Below are 22,052 nucleotides of genomic sequence, written 5' to 3' on the forward strand. Positions count from 1 at the left end.
GCGTGTGTCTGTGTCTATGTGTCTGTGTATGTGTTGCTAGAAGTTGAACCCAAACCTTGCATGAGCTATACCTCAGCCATGTTTAATGTTTGATTTGACTGCACCAAGGAACTGCATTGACGATACATATGCAATGTAGGTTAGTGTAATGGAGTAGTAGTATACTCCATAATGCTCACACAACAAAGACAACGTGTTTTCTAGGATAAATGCCTGTCATTACTTCTCATGATTAATGACTAAAAAATATTACTACCCAACTCCACAAAATAATTTGAAAGAGAAAAACAATAGAACTACAAGGGTATTTTATGCAACTCTATTGATAGTGGAACAAGCAATGAGTGATCCAAACAGCCAACAAGAAAAGTAGCTTAAAAAAAAAAAAAAGAAAGAAAGAAAAGTAGCTTAAAGCTGCATGCCTGCAATCCCAGTACTCAGGAGGCAGAGGCAGGTGGATCACTGTGAGTTCCGGGCCAGCCTGGTTTACAAAGTGAGTGTAGGACAGCCAAGGCTACACAGAGAAACCCTGCCTTGAAAACAAAACAAAACAAAAGAAAGCAAACATAAAAGTAGCTTAAGTGCATTATAGTTAAAACTAATACCCTAGATTCTGGAGCCAGGTAACCCTTTGCCCTTCCTCCCCTTTCCCCTTCCCTCTTTCTCACCTGGTCTCCTTCCAGTGCCATGCTAATATTGACACCCTGAGCTCCCGTGGTCCTCCCACCTGTGCCCCAGGTGCTGGGGTTAAGGGCACATGTCACCTCGCCAGGAGAGATCATGTGAAGTTAAATCCTGTTTTACCGCTTCGTAGCTATGCAACCTTGGACAAAATACTTAAATCCTCTGTGCCTCATTTCCTTGATTTCGAGATGTTAACAATAGCTGGGTTGACCTCAAAGGAGTACAAAGAAGGTCAAATGAGGTAACACAGGTGTTGGGTATAGCTCAGTAGAGCCACACTTTCAGTCTCCATAAATGGTCGTTTGTAGGGCTGGAGAGATGGCTCAGAGGTTAAGGGCACTGGCTGCTCTTCCAGAGGTCCTGAGTTCAATTCCCAGCAACCACATGGTGGCTCACAACCATCTATAATGAGATCTGGTGCCCTCTTCTGGCCTGCAGGCACACATGCAAGCAGAATACTGTATAAATAATAAAAATAAATAAAGCTTTTAAAAAAAATTTTTAATCTCATCAAAATAGACTCACCAAATGGCAACTCGAATCGTGCATCAAGCAGAATTTTGTGAGGAGTTGGGTTTTTAGTTCCACAGATCTCGTCATCTTTCATTAGTGTCTCCGCTTCCAGTGTGGACCACTCCCCAGGTCCCTCCTAGGAAAAAAGGCCAAAGATTAAACTCTAAACTTTCTTAGTTCCCTGTGTGGTTCAAGAGCCCAGTGTTTTCCTCTGAAGGCCCTTCTTCAAGAGCTTCAGAGGACCACTCACATTCTGGTAATGAGGGGAAAAGCCACTCTCACGGCTCGTTCTGTGGTGCTCTCTCCCCTTGGCTGAGATGGGGTCTTGGGGCAGCTTTCACTTGGTTCAGCTGTGTAGCCTTTGTGAGGATGAATTCCAGAGTACCAGACTTTAAAAGTAAGCATCCCGGGCTGGGCGTGGTGGTGCACACCTTTAGTCCCAGCACTCGGGAGGCAGAGGCAGGCTGATCCTTGTGAGTTCAAGGCCAGCCTGGTCTACAAAATGAGTCCAGGACAGCCAAGGCTACACAGAGAGACCCTATCTCAAAAATCAAAAATCAAAAATAAATAAATCAAGTCTCCACATGGCCCAGCACTCAAGCTCATGATTCTGACTGACTGTGTCACTGGGTGACTAGAACTGAATAGAGCTGCTATAAAAATGAGCTCCTCTTCTGCTGAGAGGAATAGAGACGTAGAACTCAATCAAATACAGACAATGAAGCCATGCCCTCACCTTGCCCACTTCCAGAGAAAGTGTATGGTACACAGTCAAGCTAAACAGTAATCAAGTCACTTCTGTTTAAGTGTGAGAAGCCAAAGAGGAACAAGAGTTGAACCTGAAAACAGGTACAGCCAGGATAAACCCTCCCACCACACCTGTGAGTGCTTAAGTCCCAACAGAATTATACACAGAAGAAGTCTGAACCCAGGTGCCTGGGAAGTAGCTTAAAAAAACAGACCCCAAGATAGTATCTAGCCAGTTGGCTAAGAAGTGTAAAGGTGTTCTTCCCAGGGTAGCGTGTAAATGAGAACTTGAGACCATGCACACCTGACTCAGACAAGACCATCTATCTGCTAGGATGAAGAGGTGCTCAGGCATCTCCAAGATCAGCCACAGGACACAGGAAAGAACAGCTTAAGGACAATCGCATACCCCCTGGTGAGGTTAGAAATGGAGAGGGCACATGTCCTCTGATTAAAAAGGAACAGGTATGCATAAAAAGGAACAAGTATCGGCTGAGGAGGAGTTAAGATGGGAGGCGGCAAAAGCTGCAACCATACTTCCAAACAGGCTGTGAGCACCAACCTCCTCTGACTGGCGAATGCTCTTCAGTGCGATCCACACAGTGCCCACCATCGTGTCCCATATCAGCCCTTTGTTCCACACCTCCACACTTAGGCCAAGGTCCAGACGGCTGATCTCACTGATGGAAAGAGAAAAGTCCTTTGAGGAGAGCCAGATAACATGAGAAAAAAATGCTCTAATTCCCTGTTCTGCTAGCCTTGAACACTTTTTACTAGTACCTTGTTTTAGGGAAAATAAAGGTATCCCTGAATGTTGCAAGTACACTTTAGATTTCTAGGAACTTACAACAGGTGTCCACAGAGTAGTGCTTTGGTAACAACTGGACATGGTGGTGGTATATGCCAATAATTCCAGAATTCAGGAGGCTGAGACCAGAAGACTACAAGTTCAAAGCCAGACAGTGTGCTACATAGACCCAGGAAGAGAAGAAAGAAGGGAGTAAGGGAGGGACAGAGGGACAAAGGGAGGAGGAAAATAAAGAGAGGGGAGAGAGAGAGAATAAATTTGTATATACATATATTGATTGCTTATTTGTTTATTGTTTTTTGAGACAGGGTTTCTTTTGGCTGTCCTGGACTCGCTTTGTAGACAAGGCTGGCCTCCAACTCACACCAATCCTCCTGAGTGCTGGGATTAAAGGCGTGCGCCACCATGTCCAGCCTTGTTTTTATATTTTATTGCTATTGTTTAAGATAAGGATTCCAAAAATGCATTTATTATATGATCCAAGGTAAGTTCTACAGACCTGCTATATACAACATAATATCTACTGTTAACAAAAAGTATATATTATGAACTTGAAATCTTGTTGGGGCATGGCTGGAGATGCAGCTCAGTGGTAGAGTACTTGCCTAGCATGCACAAGGCCCCAGTGCTAAATAAAGAAAACTTTTTAATAGAATAAATTTCATGCTAAATGTTGTTAGCACCAAAGTTGGGGGTGGGTCAGAAAGAAACTATTGGAGGTGATGGACACATTTATTACCTTGAATGTGGTGACAGTAACCGGGTGTACGTATATCCAATCTCCCCACGCTGTGTACATAATAGGTCTGTTATACCCGATTATACCTCAGTAAAAGGGAAAAAGGAAAAAAGGAGAGAAAGTAGGAAGATGCTCAAGGAGAGAGGAGGAGAAGGACCTTTGTTTATCCTTCGCCCTCTGGAAACACGATCACAGTCAGACCAGTGCAGCACCATAAACCCTGAGGTCAAGTGATTCGGGCATTACCGCCAGCCACGCCGCCTGCCTATATTTCTACTCCTGTGCAGCAATCTTTTTTTGGGGGGGTGGGCAGAGGAGGGTTCAAGACAAGGTTTCACTATGTAGCCTCAGCTGTCTTGGACTAGACCGGGCTGGCCTCGAACTCGCAGCGATCTGCCTGCCTCTGCCTCCCAAGTGGAGTGCTGGGATTAAAGGCGTGCGCCACCACAACCGGCTGTGCAGCAATCTTACATGTTTTATTGCTAACACTACCACTTCTCTAACTTAGATCTATGTAATACAAACAGGGAACTTTCAGGCGGGGAAGTCTTATAAAACAAAAAGATTTAGAGGCCCTGGGTTCCATTTCCAGCAGTGACAAGGCATAAATAAATGTGGTGTCAAATACGGCAGAACACTGGCTTGGAAAGGCTGTAAGTACAACCACAGTGCTGGGGTAGGACAGGGAAACGCATTATGTTAGTGTCCAGAACATTCTCAAGAAAGCTTTGTTGAAACACAAGATGACATGAAGAGAAAGGCAAGAGAGATGAGAAACAGTGGCTACCAATATAAAAAACAGGAATTATCCAGAAAAATACGAGCCTGTACTCATCTCAGGAAGTGTTGTGTGCATTCCTTAGGGAAAGCCTGGTCTCACTGTTGGGCTGTAAGGTAAACGGTCTCAAGTGCACTAGTTTGGAGTGTGCACTGACAGCCACAGAAGTCAGGCCAACTGTGTCGCAAGCCCATAAAGAGAAGATGTGTTCCTTTTACAAACACAGTGGAGCACGGAGCACACTGCTGAGTTCATTTACTTCTTCACTCAGTATTTCCCAAGCACTCATAACACATAGAATTGGTTCTTTGGGGGAGAGACACTTAACATCAGGCCCTGTTCTGGTTTGCAGAAATCTCCCAAGGTATCTGAAGACCTGCCCACAGCCGCAGACTAGGTAACTGACCTGGTCACTATCTTAGGCTGCTCACAGTGGGGACACTGAGCTTTTTGTCCTGTGGTTTGTTCAGCCTAATGAACCAGACTGTGAAAGTGCACCTGACATCTGTAGCCTATGTGAGGTGTCTTCCAGCTGACTCTAACGTGAACTTCCCTTGGGGATGCCCACAGAATAGACCCAGTGCAGCTCCTCATTGTGTCTGAAGCCACCAGGTAAGATAAGTCACCCAGAGTCTTTAGCAGCTTGACATGGACAGAAAAAAGAAAACCTATTCTCCTCTCATGTATGGATGCTTAGAATGTACAATCAAGAAGTCATAACTTGGGGCTGGAGAGATGGCTCAGAGGTTAAGAGCACTGACTCCTCTTCCTCCCGAGGTCCAGGGTTCAGTTCCCAGCAATCACATGGTGGCTCACAACCATCTATAATGTGATCTGATGCCCTATGCCCTGCGGGTGTACATGCAGGCAGAGCACTGCATTCATAAAAATAAATAAAATCTTTTTTAAAAAAGAGTTATAACTCTATGCTTTTCCCAAGAGCCCAGAGGAAATTAACTCAGTGTATACAAGATTCTGAGCCAAGAACACTCATGCCGTAAGTGCAGACGCCTCCCTTAACCGAGAACATCTAAGGGCTGGAGATAGAGTTCAGGGGTGTTCTTGCCTAACACGCAGAAGGCCCTGTGTTTGATCCTCAAATAATAATAAAAATGAGTAATTTTAAGAAGTAAGCAGCCAGGCGTGGTGGCGCATGCACTCAGGAGGCAGAGGCAGGTGGATTGCTGTGAGTTCAAAGCCAGCCTGGTCTACATAGCGAGGACAGCCAAGGCTACAGAGAGAAACCCTGTCTCAAAAAAAATAAAAAAAATTAAAAAAAAAAAAAAAGAATAAGCAATCTAGTGCTGCAAATAAGATATAAAAACATATAAATATAAATTTATATATGGTGACACATGCTTGTTATTCTAGTACTTGGTCAACTGAGGCAGGAGAGAATTCCTACAACTTAAGAGGTCATTTTCCTTGTATTGAGTTCCAGGTAACCCTAGGCTACAATGTCTCAAAACACACACACACACACACACACACACACACACACACACACACACACACACACAGAGTCAATCATGAGGCCTCATAAAGACTAGAAGTTCAAGGTCATGCTCAGCAATGTAGTGAACTTGAGGCTAGCCTAGGCTACATCACCCTTGTTGCAAATAAATAAATAAACAAACAAACAAACAGATAAATAAACAAACAAATAAATAAAATAATAATGTGAGAAAAACAAAACCCTATACCACCTAGAGCAACAAAATACATTGAGAAAGAAGAGGTTTTAAAAAAAGAAAACAGAGCCAGGCGTGGTGGCGCACACATTTAATCCCAACACTCTGGAGGAAGAGGCAGGTGGATCGCTGTGAGTTTGAGGCCAGCCTGGGCTACAAACCAAGTCTAGGCCAAGGCTACACAGAGAAACCCTGTCTCAAAAAGCAAAATGAAATGAAAAGAAAGAAAGAAAATAAGAAAACATAAAGAGGGCTGAAGAGATGGCTCAGTGGTTAAGAGCACTGACTGCTCTTCCAGAGGTCCTGAGTTCAATTCCCAGCACCCACATGGTGGCTCACAACCATCTATAATGTGATCTGATGCCCTCTTCTGCAGATAAAGCACTCATATACAATAAATAAATAACTATTTTTTTAAAAAAAGAAAAAAAAAAAAAAACAGGAAGACAGATCAGCAATTGAGCTACTAGTACAAACAGGACACAGTGGAAGGAATAAGGAATGAGAGAAAGAAAGAAAACAACTAACAAAGCCTATGTGTAAACATAAAAAAAGAGCCGAGTAGTGGTAGCATACACTTTCAATCCCAGCACTGAGGAGACAGAGGCAGGTGAGCTTCTGAGTTCAAGGCCAGCCTGGACTACAGAGTGAGTCCCAGTACAATCAGGGTTACACAGAGAAACCATCTTGAAAAACCAAAAAACAAAAATAAAGCAAAATTCACACAGGATCTCTGTCAATATAGAAAACAGATAAAAATCCACACAAATCACAGCAGAGGTGAAAGAAATGTTCTGGGCAGCTGGAAAATAAGCAACAAGAGCACAGCTAATGGTGCTGAGGAGAAAGAACAGAGGTTGCAGCTTTTCACAGTGAAGAGTTCTAAGGGAGCACTTGTCACAGGACGGCGCTGGGAGACAACGGGAAGGCTAGACCGACATGCCATACTGCGGTCCAGCTGTGTGGGAAGAGGCTTGTGTAAGCCAGGCCTGTAACCCTGCTCATGGCTCTCAGAGGGAGGCACGAGGCCTGTAACCTGCTCATGGCTCTGAGAGGGAGGCGTGAGGCTGTAACCTGCTCATGGCAACAGAAGAGCTACAAGGAGAGACTGTGCATCTGCTTCAGTGTTCTCAACCTTCCTGATGCTATGACTCTTCAGTACGGTCCTCACGTTGTGGTGATCCCCCAACCATAAAACTATTTTCATTGCTACTTCCTAACTGTAATTTTGCTACTGTTATGAATCGTAAATATCTGTGTTTTCCAATGCTTTTGGCACCCCTGTGAAAAGGTCATTTGATCCCAAAGGAGTCCCGACACACATGTTGAGAAGCACAGTTCTGAAGGCACAGCTGCTTAGAACTTCGGTTGCCACACCACGTGGTGGCCACATAACTGAATTTGGGAGGTCACAAAACATTTGGAAACGGTTAAGAGTTTCCCAAACACTACGCTAGAACACTCAAAGTCATAAGTGCAATGTAGTGAATCTGAGGTGTTCCCAGCAGTGCTAGCCCTGCTGCCCCACGTGACTTCCCTGCAGCTTTGTACTGTGCACACCACTGTGGCACCAATGCGGAAGAAATGTGGCCTGGATCAGTTTGCTGTAGATTGTACTGTTTTATTATACTTACAAGGTTTTCTCTTGTATGTCGTAATGGCTTAGCTATGTCATCCTTCTGCATGAAAACGTGGGGGTTTTATTACTGCACTATATCATGCTAAGATGTTTCATCTTGAAGACTGCTGTTCTTAAGAAAAGTTTCACTGGCAGGCATGGTGGCGCATAGCAGCACTCAGGAGGCAGAGGCAGGTGCATTGCTGTGAATTCGAGGCCAACCTGTTCTACAAAGAAGTCCAGGACAGCCAAGGCTACACAAAGAAACACTGTCTTGAAAAACAAAAACAAAAACAAAAACAAAAAAAAAGTTTCATAAAAAAGTAAACAGGCACATCCATCTCATTTGTATACAGCCTGCTTTCATCTACAAAGAACTGCTTTAAAGAAAAATAAGATTTTAGCTTAGTTTACTTTTTTTTACTTTTTTTCCGTGTCAAGACCTAAACCTAGGCTTTTACTACTGAGCTACATCCCTTGTCCAAAAGAAATTATCTTGGGGGGAGACGGGGAGTGAGGGATGGAACCCAAGGCCTCTAGCATGCCAAGCAAGTACTTTACCAATTGAGCTATGTCCTGAGCCCTAAAAAGTTCAACGCATTTACTTTTGTAAACGCTTGATTTATACACCTATTTTATATACCTATATATCCAGTCAATTAAAAATTTTCAAGGGAAAACAGGCCAAGAGTGGAAAAGGTTTGAGAAGCCGTGCTCTGAGGAAATGACTTGGGTACATACCGTCTCAAACGCACATAAGCACATTTCCTTAGGAGCCTCTGAGGACCAAAGGCAAAGTCACATTTGATGTTGCGTTAAGTGTGCTGTAGTGCATCTGAATTCTGATCTGTGAGAAGACTCTGAAGGGGCGGTTTCTCTACTCACTAAGGTACCTCAGGGTTACTCATTCTCATCATTCAACTCCAAGAACAATGACGGCTCAATGAAAGAAAACACCTGCAGTGTGCTTCCCCTACTACTGTGAGCCTCACTTGCTCCTCTAACTCTACAGGTTAAAAAAAAAAAAAAGCACAGCACAGCTGGCACACGTGGACTGGTTAACTGTCACAGCACGGCTAGCACATGGATGCGTCACAGGCACACACGAACTGGTTAACTGTTTCATTGGACATCACTGACTCATGACGACTATGGAACATGCGACAGACACTTTGGCGAAATGCTTACAACATGAAATCTTGCTCCCAGGAAGGCTGGTCACCACGGACTGCTACAGTTGTGCTCTTCACGTTCTGGACTTTCAGGGTCACGTATGTGTTGAATTTATCTTTTAAAAAAATTGCAAAACAGAGATGTTAATAGTATTCAGATTATTACCCAATTTCACAGAGCCCTTAAAATTAAGTAATAGCAAAGGCTACCGAGATAGCACAGCACTGAAGGGCAGTGGCTGTTCTTCAAAAGGAACACACCCTCTTCTTGCTTCCATGGACACCAAGCACACATGTGGTACACTGACAAGCATACAGGCAAAACACCCATATACATCAGATTTTAAAAAGAGAGATAGAGCCAGGCGTGGTGGCACACACCTTTAATCCCAGCACTCAGGAGGCAAAGGCAGGTCTACAAAGCAAGTCCAGGGCAGCCATGGTGACCCTGAGAGACCCTGTCTTGGGGGTGGGGGGAGGAAAATCTCTAAAATCTCTAACAGGATAAACTGAGTACAAAACAAAGGGATAACCTAACCCTCCGTCCTCAGAAGTCGGATCCGCTGCATGTGTGCACTAAGTCTGACAACTCACTCTGCTGACTTTGATTCTCCTGCCTCAGCCTACTCAGAAGTAGGATTACAAGTGTGCACAACCACATGTGGCCTGAGGGTTTGCTTTTTGTACTAAGAAAATCATTTCATAAAAGAAAAAAAAAAAGCTATGTTAATTCATCAAATTGCCAAATACTGCTTAAAACAATGACCTAATGTCAGATAATGTGAGAAAATGGGACTGCCGCACACATCTATCAGAAGATAAACTGTCCAAATACCATTTAAAAGGTATGTGGTTTTGGCCAGGTGAGGAGACTGAGACAGGAAGAGCTCTTGTTTCAGGCCAGCCTAGGCTACAAAGCGAGAGAGTATCCCCAAAGCAGAAACAACAAGAACTGGGGAGAGGGAGACGCTCAGTGGGTAAGATGCTTGCTGCCCCAGCAGGAGGACGTGAGCTTAGACCCCGCACTCTCATGAGAGGAGCAGACATGTCTAGAAGGCCTCACACATGCCAGCCAAGACTGTGAGCACCCAGCTCTTCTTCTGAGGCCTAAACTACATTTTGTATTGTAAGATCGTAAACGTGAGCTGGGGAAGGGCCAAGTGGCAGAGCATCTTCCTGGCATGTGAGGTCCCAAGACTCAATTCTCAGTACTAGAAAACAAAACTTAAATCTTTTTCCAAGCTGGTAGTACACACAAGTAATCCTAGCAATTGGAAGCTAGAAAAGGAGGCCCCGGGGTTTGCTGACCATCCAGTCAGCCGACTGGGAAGCTCCAGGTCCGCCAAGAGGCCCCCACCTGAGAGACTGAAGTGGAAAGAACTGAGGAAGAGACCCCAGGCCAGATCTGCCCTCCATGCACAACACATGTACAGGCACGCACAGTTTCACACACATGTACAGACACTCAGTTTCACACACATGTACAGGCACGCACAGTTTCACACACATGTACAGACACTCAGTTTCACACACATGTACAGGCACGCAGAGTTTCACACACATGTACAGGCACGCACAGTTTCACACACATGTACGGGCACGCACAGTTTCACACACATGTACAGACACTCAGTTTCACACACATGTACGGGCACGCACAGTTTCACACACATGTACAGGCATGCACAGTTTCACACACATGTACAGACACTCAGTTTCACACCCATGTACAGGCAGTTTCACACACATGTACAGGCACTCAGTTTCACACACATGTACAGGCATGCACAGTTTCACACACATGTACAGGCACGCACAGTTTCACACACATGTACAGACACTCAGTTTCACACACATGTACAGGCACGCACAGTTTCACACACATGTACAGACACTCAGTTTCACACACATGTACAGGCACGCACAGTTTCACACACATGTACACGCACGCACAGTTTCACACACATGTACAGACACTCAGTTTCACACACATGTACAGGCACGCACAGTTTCACACACATGTACAGGCACGCACCGTTTCACACACATGTACAGGCACGCACCGTTTCACACACATGTACAGGCACGCACCGTTTCACACACATGTACAGGCACGCACAGTTTCACACACATGTACAGGCACGTACAGTTTCACACACAGGCACCTACATGGATGCTGCCAATAGTCTTGTCTTTATATTTAGAATCAGGGTCTCTCTATGCAGTCCTGGCTGTCCTAGAACTAGATATGCAGATCTTGGCCTTGAACTCAGACTCTTTCTCCTCTACCTCCAAGTGGTGGGATTAAAGATGTGCCCTACCACAGCTAGCCAATTAATTTTTTTTAAGCTCATAGTTTTTTGTTTTGTTTTGTTTTAGTCTCAGTATAAGCCACTAAAATATTCCAGCCAAGAACGGTGGCTCATGTTTGTAATTGCAGAACTTAGGAGGCTGAGGCAGAATTCCTGAAAAATAAAATCCATCCTAGGCTACATAGTACCTTTCAGGTCAGCCTCTGTTCCAGAGTGACATCCAGTTTGTAAAAAACAATAATAGAGGGGATTGAAGAAGTACTTGTCCAAGATGCACAGGGCCCAGGTTTGACTTCCCAGCTCCACAGACCTAGAATGTTGGTGCACACTTATAACCCCAGCACCACAGAGGGGAACACAGGGTCATCCTTACCTATATAGCAACTTCAAGGCTACCCTGGGCTATGTGAGACCCATCTCAAAAGAATTTTTAAAACTAAAAATAAATTTAAAGGCCAACAAGATGACTTGGTAGGCAAGGGTGTCTGCCACCGAGACTGGAAACCTCGATCCTAAATTTGATTCCTAGAATCTATAAGGGCAAAGGTCAGAATTGACTGCCTCTAGCCTCCACACACATGCTGTAGCGTGTTTTATGCCCATTTTATACTTAATGATTTTTTTAAGATGTATTTATTTATTGTGTATACAAATCTCGTTATAGATGGTTGCGAGCCACCACGTGGTTGCTGGGAATTGAACTCATGACCTTTGGAAGAGCAGTCAGTGCTCTTAACCTCTGAGCCATCTCTCCAGCCCTACTTAATGATTTTAAGATTGCTTTTGAGGGGCCAGTGAGGCGGCTCATCAGGTAAAGGGATCTAATATGAAGCCTATATACTCAAGTTCGTTCTCTGAAACCCACAGGGTAGAAGTAGAGAACAGAATCTCCAAGGTAAATCCCCTCAGGTCATCAGACATGCTTAGCGGATACTTTACCCCTGAGCAAGCCCGCTGGCCTTTCTTTTTAAGGTTGCTCTAAGGGAGACAGCGAGACGCTTCAGTGGTTGAGAGCACTTGCTGTTTCTGCAGAAGACCTGGGCACCTAGCACTCACACGAGCAGCTTACAACCACTTACAACTCCAGTTACAGGGGAAATGACACCCTCTTCTGGCCTCCTTGGAGTCCTGCGTGCTCGAGCGCGCGCGCACGCACACACACACTGCTGTAAGTCCCAGCGAGCATGTAAGATGAAAGGTAATGATAACAGAAGGCTAGACTTACCTGGTGAACCCTGGAACTTGGCTCTTTTAACTGCAAGAAAAGAGGTAAGATTAGAAAGTTAAGTCTAATTATTGGGGAGAGACATTGAACAATTCGCCAAAGACCTTCTCAAGGGTATTCAACCTAATCTCATACCCAGTGGAAAATCTCCGCCCTGCCTCCTGACAAGAAGGTACAGAAAGCCAAATGGCAGGCAGTTGGTTTTAAGTTATAAATGTTCCTTATTTAAAAGCAACCATCAGGCTGGAAGGACCCGGAATTCTATCCTTAGCCAAACAAAAAAGAACTAATTTTTAAAACGAAAAATCCCTCCACTTCATTCTTGCCAAAATAAGAATATAGCAGAGAGAAAAAAAGAATATAGCAGGAAAAAAATACAGGTGGTAGCTTTTAGAACAAGAGTGGGAAGTGACTTCTGACAACAAGCGGATAACCCCCTGGAACTGCTTCTAAAGAACAGGCAGGGAGCTGCACAAGGAAGAACCTACAACCAGAACTGTACATGCAGCTCCTGGGGAAAGCCAAGGGCTACACATGCGAGGAAACTGCCAGAGCTGGACTGTGGCTCGAGTCTGGAGCCACCTCCTGAGGTAGGAGAGCTGCTGCAAGTTCAAGGCCAGCCAGGTCTACAGGGCGAGAAAGCAGCCAAGTCAATCCATGAAGACTAAGGGTGAGTGCCGCAGTGGGGAGGAAGGAAGGGTGAATGCTCCGGTGGGGAGGGAGGAAGGGTGAGTGCCGAGGTGGGGAGGGAGAAAGGTGAGTGCCCCGGTGGGGAGGGAATAAGGGTGAGCGCCGCGGTGGGGAGGGAGGAAGGTGAGCGCCATGGTGGGGAGGGCGGGTTGCAGCACGATGCCCAGATGTGAGGGTTTAACCTGCCTTTCTCCACACTCCACACTCCAGATGACACCGTCCCTTAACCGATCTCCACCCCGCTTAGTTCTTCAAGAGATAAGTCACTTAGCACTTTTCACAAGGCCATCTCCACTTCAGCCAGTACTTAGTATTATTAAAGTCTCTTCTTTTTATCGGTCCAAGCATGTCTCACATATATTCAGATCCTCTTCCCGGGTATTCTTTTTCTTAAGTACAGAGAAAGTAAAGCAGGTTGTGTAGAACATGCCTTTAACCCAGCACGTGGGAGACAGAAGCTAGTGGATGGGTTTAAAGCCAGCATGGTCTACGAAATGAGCTCCAGAGCTCCAGACTGAAACCCTGTCTTTAAAATTAAGAGAGGAAAAGACAGAGCACACTTCAGCTGGCTTGGTGGTGCTCGCCTGCAGCCCCAGAAGCGGGAAAAGGAGGAGTTCGAAGTCAGCCTCAGCTACAGGAGACTCCACCATTACCCAAACAGGACCAGTGAGACAGCTAAGTGAATGAAGGTGCTGCGTTCCATGGCTGACCTCGTGAGTTTGATTCCCAGGACCCAGATAGTAAAAAGAAAAAACAATTCCCAAAAATTGCCCTGTAATCTCCACATGCACACTTTGGCATGTGAGCACGCGCGCGCGTGCGCGCGCGCGCACACACACACACACACACAATATAAATAAAACCGTAGTTTTAAAAATGTTTAGTAGCCGGGCGGTGGTGGCGCATGCCTTTAATCCCAGCACTCAGGAGGCAGAGGCAGGTCAATCACTGTGAGTTTGAGGCCAGCCTGGTCTACAAGGTGAGTCCAGGACAGCCAAGGCTACACAGAGAAACCCTATCTCGGAAAACCCATGGGGGTCTGCTCAAACTATTGCACTAACCAAGGACAATATAATAGTAAACATTGAACCCCTACTCTGATCTACCCAATGGACAGGACGTTCTCCACAGTTATGTGGAGAGCGGGAACTGACTCTGACATGAACTCTGTTGCCCATATTTGACCACTTCCCCTTGGTGGGGAGCCTGGTGGCACTCAAAGAAAGAATAAACAGGCTACCAAGATGAGACTTGATAGCCTATGACCATATAGTGGGGGAGGAGGTCCCCCTCAGTGATAGAACTAGGGGAGGGAAATAGGGTGAAAGCGGGAAGGAGGGAGGAACGGGAGGGTACAAATGATGGGATAACAATTGAGTTGTATTTTGAATAAATTAATAAAATTTTGGGGCTAAAGAGATGGCTCAACAGATGAGAGCACTTGCTGCTAATGCAGAGGGCCTGGGTTCAGCTCCCAGCACCCACAGGTGGCTCACAACCATCTATAATTCTGTTCCAAGATATCCTACATCCTTTTCTGGCCTCCTCAGGCACCAGGGATACACACATACATGCAAGCAAAACACTCATACACACAAAATTTAAAAATAAAAAACAGGAGGCTGGAGAGATGGATCAGTGGTTAGGAGCACTGGCTGCTCTTCCTAAGGACCTGGGTTCAATTCCTAGCACCCACATGGCAGCTCACGGCTGTCTGTAATTCCAGTTCCAGGGATCTGACACTCCCACGCCAACACACATAAAATAAAATAAATTTTTTTTTAAAAAATCCATTCTCTAAATGAAAGGGAGGGAAAAAGGAGGAAAGGGAATTAAAATAGTATTACATGGAATGGGAATAATATTACTATAATTAACAAATAGGTTTGGTAGATTAATCATTGTATCTAATAACCCATCCTGAAAACCACTAACACTACTGCTCTTAAGGCAGACAACAGAGAAGACAGCAGATGAGTGATCGGAAGAAGAGAAATGAACCCAACAGGTGTAATCCTGGCACTTGGAAGGCTGAGGCCCACAATGTCAAACCCTAAGTTACACAAGACCTTGCTTCATAAAGTTTAAACAAAAAAATTGCTAGGCACAGTAACCTGCTTAAAGTTTTTTGTATAACTATAGCCCCTCTGTTGAGACTTACTTTAGTTCTTACCTGTTGCCCCTCTGTTAACACCTGCTTTTGTCTTTAGTGTAACATAAGACATTTGGGGTTTTTATTGTTGTTGTGTTTGCTTTTGGTTTTCTGCCATTTTGTTTTTAAGTCTCCACTTTGATCCTAAGTCGAAATTAAGTTCCAGTTCTCAGGCTCTTCCTGCCTGGAAGCTTGAAAAGCCTTTTACTCACGGTGCAATACTTGTTGAATGTTCTGCTTGAAATTAATGATGTATGTTCTACTTAGACAAAACTACAATGCCCTGCTATGTTCCTTTCTCCCAGAATGGTGGGGAACTGGAAAGTCTCCAAGCCTATACACTAGCCAATCAGCTTAAAAGGCTTTGTCTATCTGTCTAGATACAATGTACTCAGAACAAAATTAATTTTTGTATATTTAGCTAGTCAAAATGATGCAATGACCCACCCCCTTTCTATACCCAGTTACAGTTTTTCTTATGAAAAGCCTGCCTTACAAACAGACAATCTAGCTGGGCTTGGTGGCGCATGCCTTTAATCCCAGCACTTTGGAGGCAGAGGCAGGTGGATCTTTGGGAGCTCGTGGCCAGCCTGGTCTACAAACTGAGTCCAGGACAGCCAAGGCTACACAGAGAAACCCTGTCTCGAAAAGAAAAAAAAAGAAACAAACAAGCAGGCAGACAGTCTGGCTTCTGGGTCTAGACTGTGTCTCCAGTCATCTTTGTCCAGTGTTCAATAAACTCCCATCAATCTGAGTCTGGTGTTAGAATGGCCATTGTGGGACTATTTGTGAACTTAACAGTGCTCAGCTATAAGCCCAGCACTGGAGGAGAAGCAGATCTTTGAGTTCTAGACCACCCATGGCTGAGCGGCCTGGTTAACCAAGCCTAGCCGACTCCATGACAGGCTTCAGTTGGTTCAGTACAAGTTTAAGTCCCCATTCCTCAGAAATGGGCGTAGCAGTCACTGGAAATGCTGCAGAAAATGGGTAGCCAATCAGGGACAGCCCAGGCACCTGGCCAGAGGAGATAAGGTTGCTCAACTGCCCATTTAAACAGGTCTCTAACTCATAGCTAACTTCTGACTTGGTGCCAGCCAAACCCCAAAGCACCTGTTCCCTCAATTCTAGTTTATACCAATGGAAATAAAGATGACCTAAGTGGATCTGGAATTCCACTAACTGGCTTTAAAAAGAGCCTTGGAGCTCACCTCGTGGTCACCATTTTGTAAAGTGGCTGACCCCTGCATGCAGGATTCTTTTATTATGTATACATGCTTTAGGCAAGGCATGCACACCTTCCCTCCAAAAGAGGGCATCAGATCACATTATAGATGGCTGTGAGCCACCATGTGGTTGCTGGGAACTGAACTCAGGACCTCTGGAAGGGCAGCCAGTGCTCTTAACCTCTGAGGCATCTCCCCAGCCCCCGGGATTATTACTTTCTTGAAATAAAAATACTCTTGCCAATTGCATGTGTGAGTGGTAGTCTCTGAGCGGCAAGTTCCGACCCTAGCACAGCTACATAATGAGACCATACCCACTCATATGTGAGAGGATCACAGTTTTAGTTTTGTTGGTTTTGTTTTTTTTTTTTTTTTTTCTTCTCCAGACAGGGTCTCATTATGTAGCTATGTCTGTCCTGGAGCACCCTCTGTAGACCAGGCTAGCCTTGAACTCACACAGACTGCTTGCCTCTGCCTCTTGAGTGCTGGTCCTAATGGCATGCACCACTACACCCAGCTTACAGTTTTAGTTTTTAAATCCTTACATTAGATCTGGATGGGGTAGCATGTGCTTTAATCCCAGCATTTGGGAGATTTGGGAGGTGGGAGCAGTAAGAGCAAGAGTTCAAGGACAGTCTTGAGTTAAATAGTGAATTTTAGGGCAGTCTACACGATAAAACCCTGTCTTTAAAAAATCCTGAGCCAGGTGAGGTGCCGCACTACTTTAACTTCAGCAGTTGCGAGGCAGAGGCAGGCAGATTGCTGTGAGTTCGAGGCCAGCCTGGTCTACACAATGACTCCAAGACAGGCAAGCCTGTCTCAAAAAAAAAAAAAAGAGCCGTGCAGAGAGAGACAGAGAGTGAGTGAGTTGGAAGACAGAGTTTGGGAGTGCAGTGCAGTTGCAGTTCGGGTGAGTGTAGTTGAGTTCACAGAGTTGAGAGGAAGTTTTTCCAAGTACAGCAATTCAATGAGAAGCAAAGAAAAGCCATTTTGAATCAGTCAGCTTAGCAAGGAGTTTTAGCCAGAACAGCTGAGCTGAACCAGTCAGCCAGAATCCAGAAAGAACTAGAAAGGGTGATGTTTATCCAGCAGTAAGTCTCAGAGGCTGAAAACATTGTTAGCAGGCAGAGATTGGAAGCTGAAGCTTTCAAGGTGCAGACTTGCATAAGATTAGATTGTATGGAGGCTAGAAGCTTCCACACCTAGGACTCTCATCTCATCCCATCATCTGAGGAAATAAAACCATTTACAGAACTTACTATGTAGACCAGGCTTGCCACGAACTCACAGAGATCTTGCTGCTTCTCCCTCCCAAATGCTGGGATTAAAGGTATGCACTGCAAGGCCTGGCTTCAACATGATTAAAACAAATAAACTGGGCATGGTGGTACATGGCTCTAATCCCAGCACGTGGGGGATGGAAGCAGTAAGATCAGAAGTTCAAGGTCATCTTCAACTATATAGCAAATGTGAGGCCAGCCTGGGCTAAATGAGACACTGTCTCAAACACAAACAAGCAAGCAAGAAAGAAAAATTCATTAAATAGATTGTGTTATGTAAGAAAATAGCCAGAGTCAAGCACAGTAACACATACCGGTAATCCCAGCACCTAAGAGGTAGAGACAGGAGGATCAAGAGGTCAGGGCTAACCTCAGCTACAAGCTCAAGGCTAGACTAGGTTCCCATAAGACCTTGCTTCAAAAGCAAGCCAACAAACAAATCAGTAAACAGTGTGTCTCAACCTCAATGTCATAAAAACAACGTATCAAACAACAAATTTACTGACTATGAAGCCAATTTAAAATTATTATTTTCAAAATCAAAGCTATTAAGGACAGAATCCTCCTCATCTGTACAGTGTGTGTGTGTGTGTGTGTGTGTGTGTGTGTGTGTGTGTGTGTGTGTGTGTGTTGTGTATAGCAGAAAAGATGTATGGGAAGATAACAGTCATTACAGGACACTGCGGCTGCTAAGGACTACAGCCGGTGTGTAAACCCTGGAGTTAGCTAGAGGAAGAAGACCCAGACAGAGCATTTCCCAGACTCCCTAAAGTAAAGCTAAAAATAAGACAATATATGCCTATACCAAAAAAAAAAAAAACCAACTTTAGCAGCTTTGTTTCTCTGGCCTTACTGCAGGCAATCTGAAGACTTTAGGAACTAATCCTATTCACACAGACTCCAAGCAGTGACCTGGTTCTCTCCGCATTAGGAATGGTTAAGCTGCCTGGTCAAGCCTGAGCTCTCATGAGACAATTTTCTGGTGCAGTAACTACCATTTCCTTTTTATCTGAAAAGTAACATCTTTAAAAATAGGAGTTATATGTATTACTATTCCAATCTCCTGACAACATCAAATATTGTTATAATTATCATTGCATATTCTGCTTTATTGACTTTCACAGCTGTCAAACATCTGAATATAAAGATGCACTACAACACTTGTTGTTAGCGACTGAAGACTAGCTGGCATGATGTCCTTTTCCTCACCCTTCCTTTAGTAACTATCAAAACTGAATACTTCAACAACAAAAAAAAAACTGAATACTTAGGGCTAGGAACATGGGTCAGTCAGTAAACTGCTTGCTATGCAAGAATGAGCACCTAAGTGTGATCCCCAGCAGCCCCACACCACTATATATATATTTGAGCTGGGAGCTGGCTCAGAGGTTAAGAGGTCACACTGCTCTCACAAAGTAAGAAGATCTGTACAGGAGTTCTGTTTGGGCCCCAGTACCCATGGTGAGAAGGCTCCAACTCCCAGAAGAGTCGGTGACCTTTTCTTGGCCTTCATAGGCACTGAATGGCAAACAAATACAAGTACAAATAATAAATAATAAATAAATAAATAGAAAATAAATCTAAAACCACAAGCCCCACAATCCTAGCCCTGAGAAGACAGAGACAGGCAAGTCACTGGGATTCACTGGCCAGAGCCTCTAGCCAAAATGACCAGCCCCAGGTCCCAGTGAGAAATTCTGTTATTATAAAGCAAGGTAGATGGCTCTCAAGAAACAATACTAGAACCAGGAGTGGTGCCACATGCCTTTAGAAGAGGAAGAAGGCAAGAAAGGGGGAAAGGGGGAGAAAGAAGAGAAAAAAAAAGGATGAATAAGCAACATACTAGAGGCTGGCCTCTGGCCTACACACACACACACATACACAGAGAGAGAGAGAGAGAGAGAGAGAGAGAGAGAGAGAGAGAGAGAGAGAGAGAGAATCGAACAGTAAAACACAATATTCTCTCACGGAATAGCAAGTACCTTTTCCTTTTTACTCATAGACTTTACAACTTTCTTTAAACGTGTATATGTGTTTTGTCTGCATGTGTTTGTGTACCACATGCCCACTGGGTGCCTGCCTGGTTGTCAGATGCCCTGGAAATGGAATTAGACAGTTGTGAGCCACTGCCTTGGTGCTGAGAACTGAACCCAGGTCCTCTAGAAGAACAGAAAGTGCTCAGAAGCACTGAGCTACCCAGCACTCCTTTTACAACATTTCCCCCTTTTGTTTTTTAGCAGAGGCCTGCTCTATAGCCCAGGCTGGCTTTGAACTTGGTGCGTCTGACTCAGCCTCTTGAGTGCTGTGATTACAGGCATTCATGACTCCATCTGCCTCACAACTGACATTCTTATTGGTTCTATAAAAATTACCCTATTTTAAATACTGTAGTATAGACTTAGGTTGTAGAATTGAACCCTAAGCCCCCTATAGGCTAAGCATGAGCTCTACCACTGACCTCAAGGCTCCCAGTTCATTTAGGCCTTGCTTTTAAAAGTTCTTAAGGGCTGAAGAGATGGTTCAATGGTAAGCACACTTGTTGTTCTTGCAGAGGACCAGAGTTCAATTCCCAACACCCACACAGTAGCTCACAACCATCTCTAACTCCAGTCCTAGGAGATCTAATGCCCTTTTCTGACCACCAAGGGCACCAGGCATGCATCTGGTGTGCATACATACATGCAGGCAAAACATTCACACAAATAAATCTGGAAAAAAATTTAAGTTATCTTAAATCAGGCATAGCAGTGCACATCTGTAATTCCAGTGTTTTAAAGGCAAAGGCAGGGGACTCACAAGTTTGCGATCAGCCTGGGCTACATAGCAAGACCCTGTCTCAAAATGCAAAGGTTTTTTGCCAAGGTATGGTAATGCATACCTTTAATTGAAGCACTCAAGAGGCAGAGGTAGGAGGATCTCCGTGTGTTCAAGGCCAGCCTGTTCATATTGAATTCCAGGACAACCAAGGCTATATAGTAGAGACCCTGTCTCAAAAAACTAAAAAATATTTAAAAATAAAAATGCCAAGGGCTGGGGATGTAGCTCAGTAGTAGAGTTCTCATAAGCAGGTTGGGGGAGGGGAATTTACTTTCACCAAGAAATTATCCTATATAAATCCTAATAAATGTCAACTATATTTAAAACATTAAAAACCATAACTGAATTATGGCTTTAACATTAAATTAACAAATGACCACTTATAGTATATTTTATTATTACACTTGTGTGTGGACGCATACATGCCACAGCATATGTGTAGAGGTCAGAGGACAACCTAGAATTGATTCTCTCCTTCCACCAGGAGGGTCCCAGGGATCCGACTCAGTCTGTCAGGCTTGGTAGCAAGTACTTTTGTCCACCATCTCCCCACTGTCTCCCCACCGTCTCCCCACCATCTCCCGACCCCTTATGATCTTACCTCCCGATTATGTCCTGGTAGGAAGTGCTGTTACTTCCAGAAGTACTTTTCTGGTAAGTAATGCTACTGAGAAGGCTGTGATATTCTGGGTTTGCACATCTCTATACATTTTACTGTTTGCATTTTGTTCATTTGTACTTTGATGCCTTTCTTCTCTCATTAGTTTTTTTGGGGGGGTTTTGGGTTTTTGGGGGGTTTTTTGTTTTGTTTTTTTGTTGTTGTTTTGGTTTTTTGTTTGTTTGTTTGTTTTTTGAGACAGGGTCTCTCTGTGTAGCCTTGGCTGTCCTGGACTCACTTTGTAGACCAGGCTGGCCTCAAACTCACAGTGATCCGCCTGCCTCTGCCTCTCAAGTACTGGGATTAAAGGCGTACGCCACCACACCTAGCCTCATTAGTTCTTATTACATGAATTTAAATCTTTTATACACAAAAATTATATATTAAAAATTGCTTCTTTAAATAAAAGGTAGGGAAGAGCACTGCCTAGTATGCACAAAGCCGTGGGCTTGATCCTCACGCTGTATAAGGTGTGGTGTTCGAAGCCTAGTGGGTGGAGGTAGGAAAATTAAGGTCATCCTTGGCTATATAGTGAGTTTGAGGACATTATGGGCTATAAGAGACCCTATCCAAAAAAAGAAAGAAAGGAAGGAAAGAAATTGGTAATATAGCCAAGTGTGTGGTGGTACATGCCTGTAAACCTAGCACTTACGCGACCGAGGCATGAGGACCTCAGGTCCAAGAACAGCCTGGGCTACATAGTGTGTTCAAGGTCAGCTTAGGCTATATGAAACATTATGTAAGAGAGACCTTATCAGAGGGAGACAGGGAGAAAAGGCCTTGATAGTTCAGCCAGGTGTGGTAGAACATGCCTATAACCTAGTGCTTAGAAGGCTGAGGCTAGACCTCAAGTTCAAGACCCATCTGGACAATATTTTTTTTTTCAGGATAATGACTATTAGATAAATACTAAAAGCCCAGTGGTGGTAGCTCATGCTTTTAATC

General features: G+C 44.4%; 1 protein-coding gene across 1 annotated transcript in view; it reads right to left on the minus strand.

Annotated features, from left to right (window-relative positions):
* Window positions 1-22,052, minus strand: part of Unc13b (unc-13 homolog B) — a 207,861-nt gene that overhangs the window by 164,740 nt on the left and 21,069 nt on the right. Inside the window, exons 2-5 of the mRNA XM_051157295.1 lie at window positions 12,288-12,317; window positions 8,767-8,866; window positions 2,507-2,624; window positions 1,210-1,333 (exon numbers count right to left, since the gene is read on the minus strand). Of these exons, the coding sequence (XP_051013252.1) occupies window positions 1,210-1,333; window positions 2,507-2,624; window positions 8,767-8,866; window positions 12,288-12,317 (372 nt within the window). The remainder of the gene's footprint in view (window positions 1-1,209; window positions 1,334-2,506; window positions 2,625-8,766; window positions 8,867-12,287; window positions 12,318-22,052) is intronic.

The sequence above is a fragment of the Acomys russatus genome, chromosome 2 (assembly GCF_903995435.1).
Source record: "Acomys russatus chromosome 2, mAcoRus1.1, whole genome shotgun sequence".
NCBI lineage: Eukaryota > Metazoa > Chordata > Mammalia > Rodentia > Muridae > Acomys > Acomys russatus.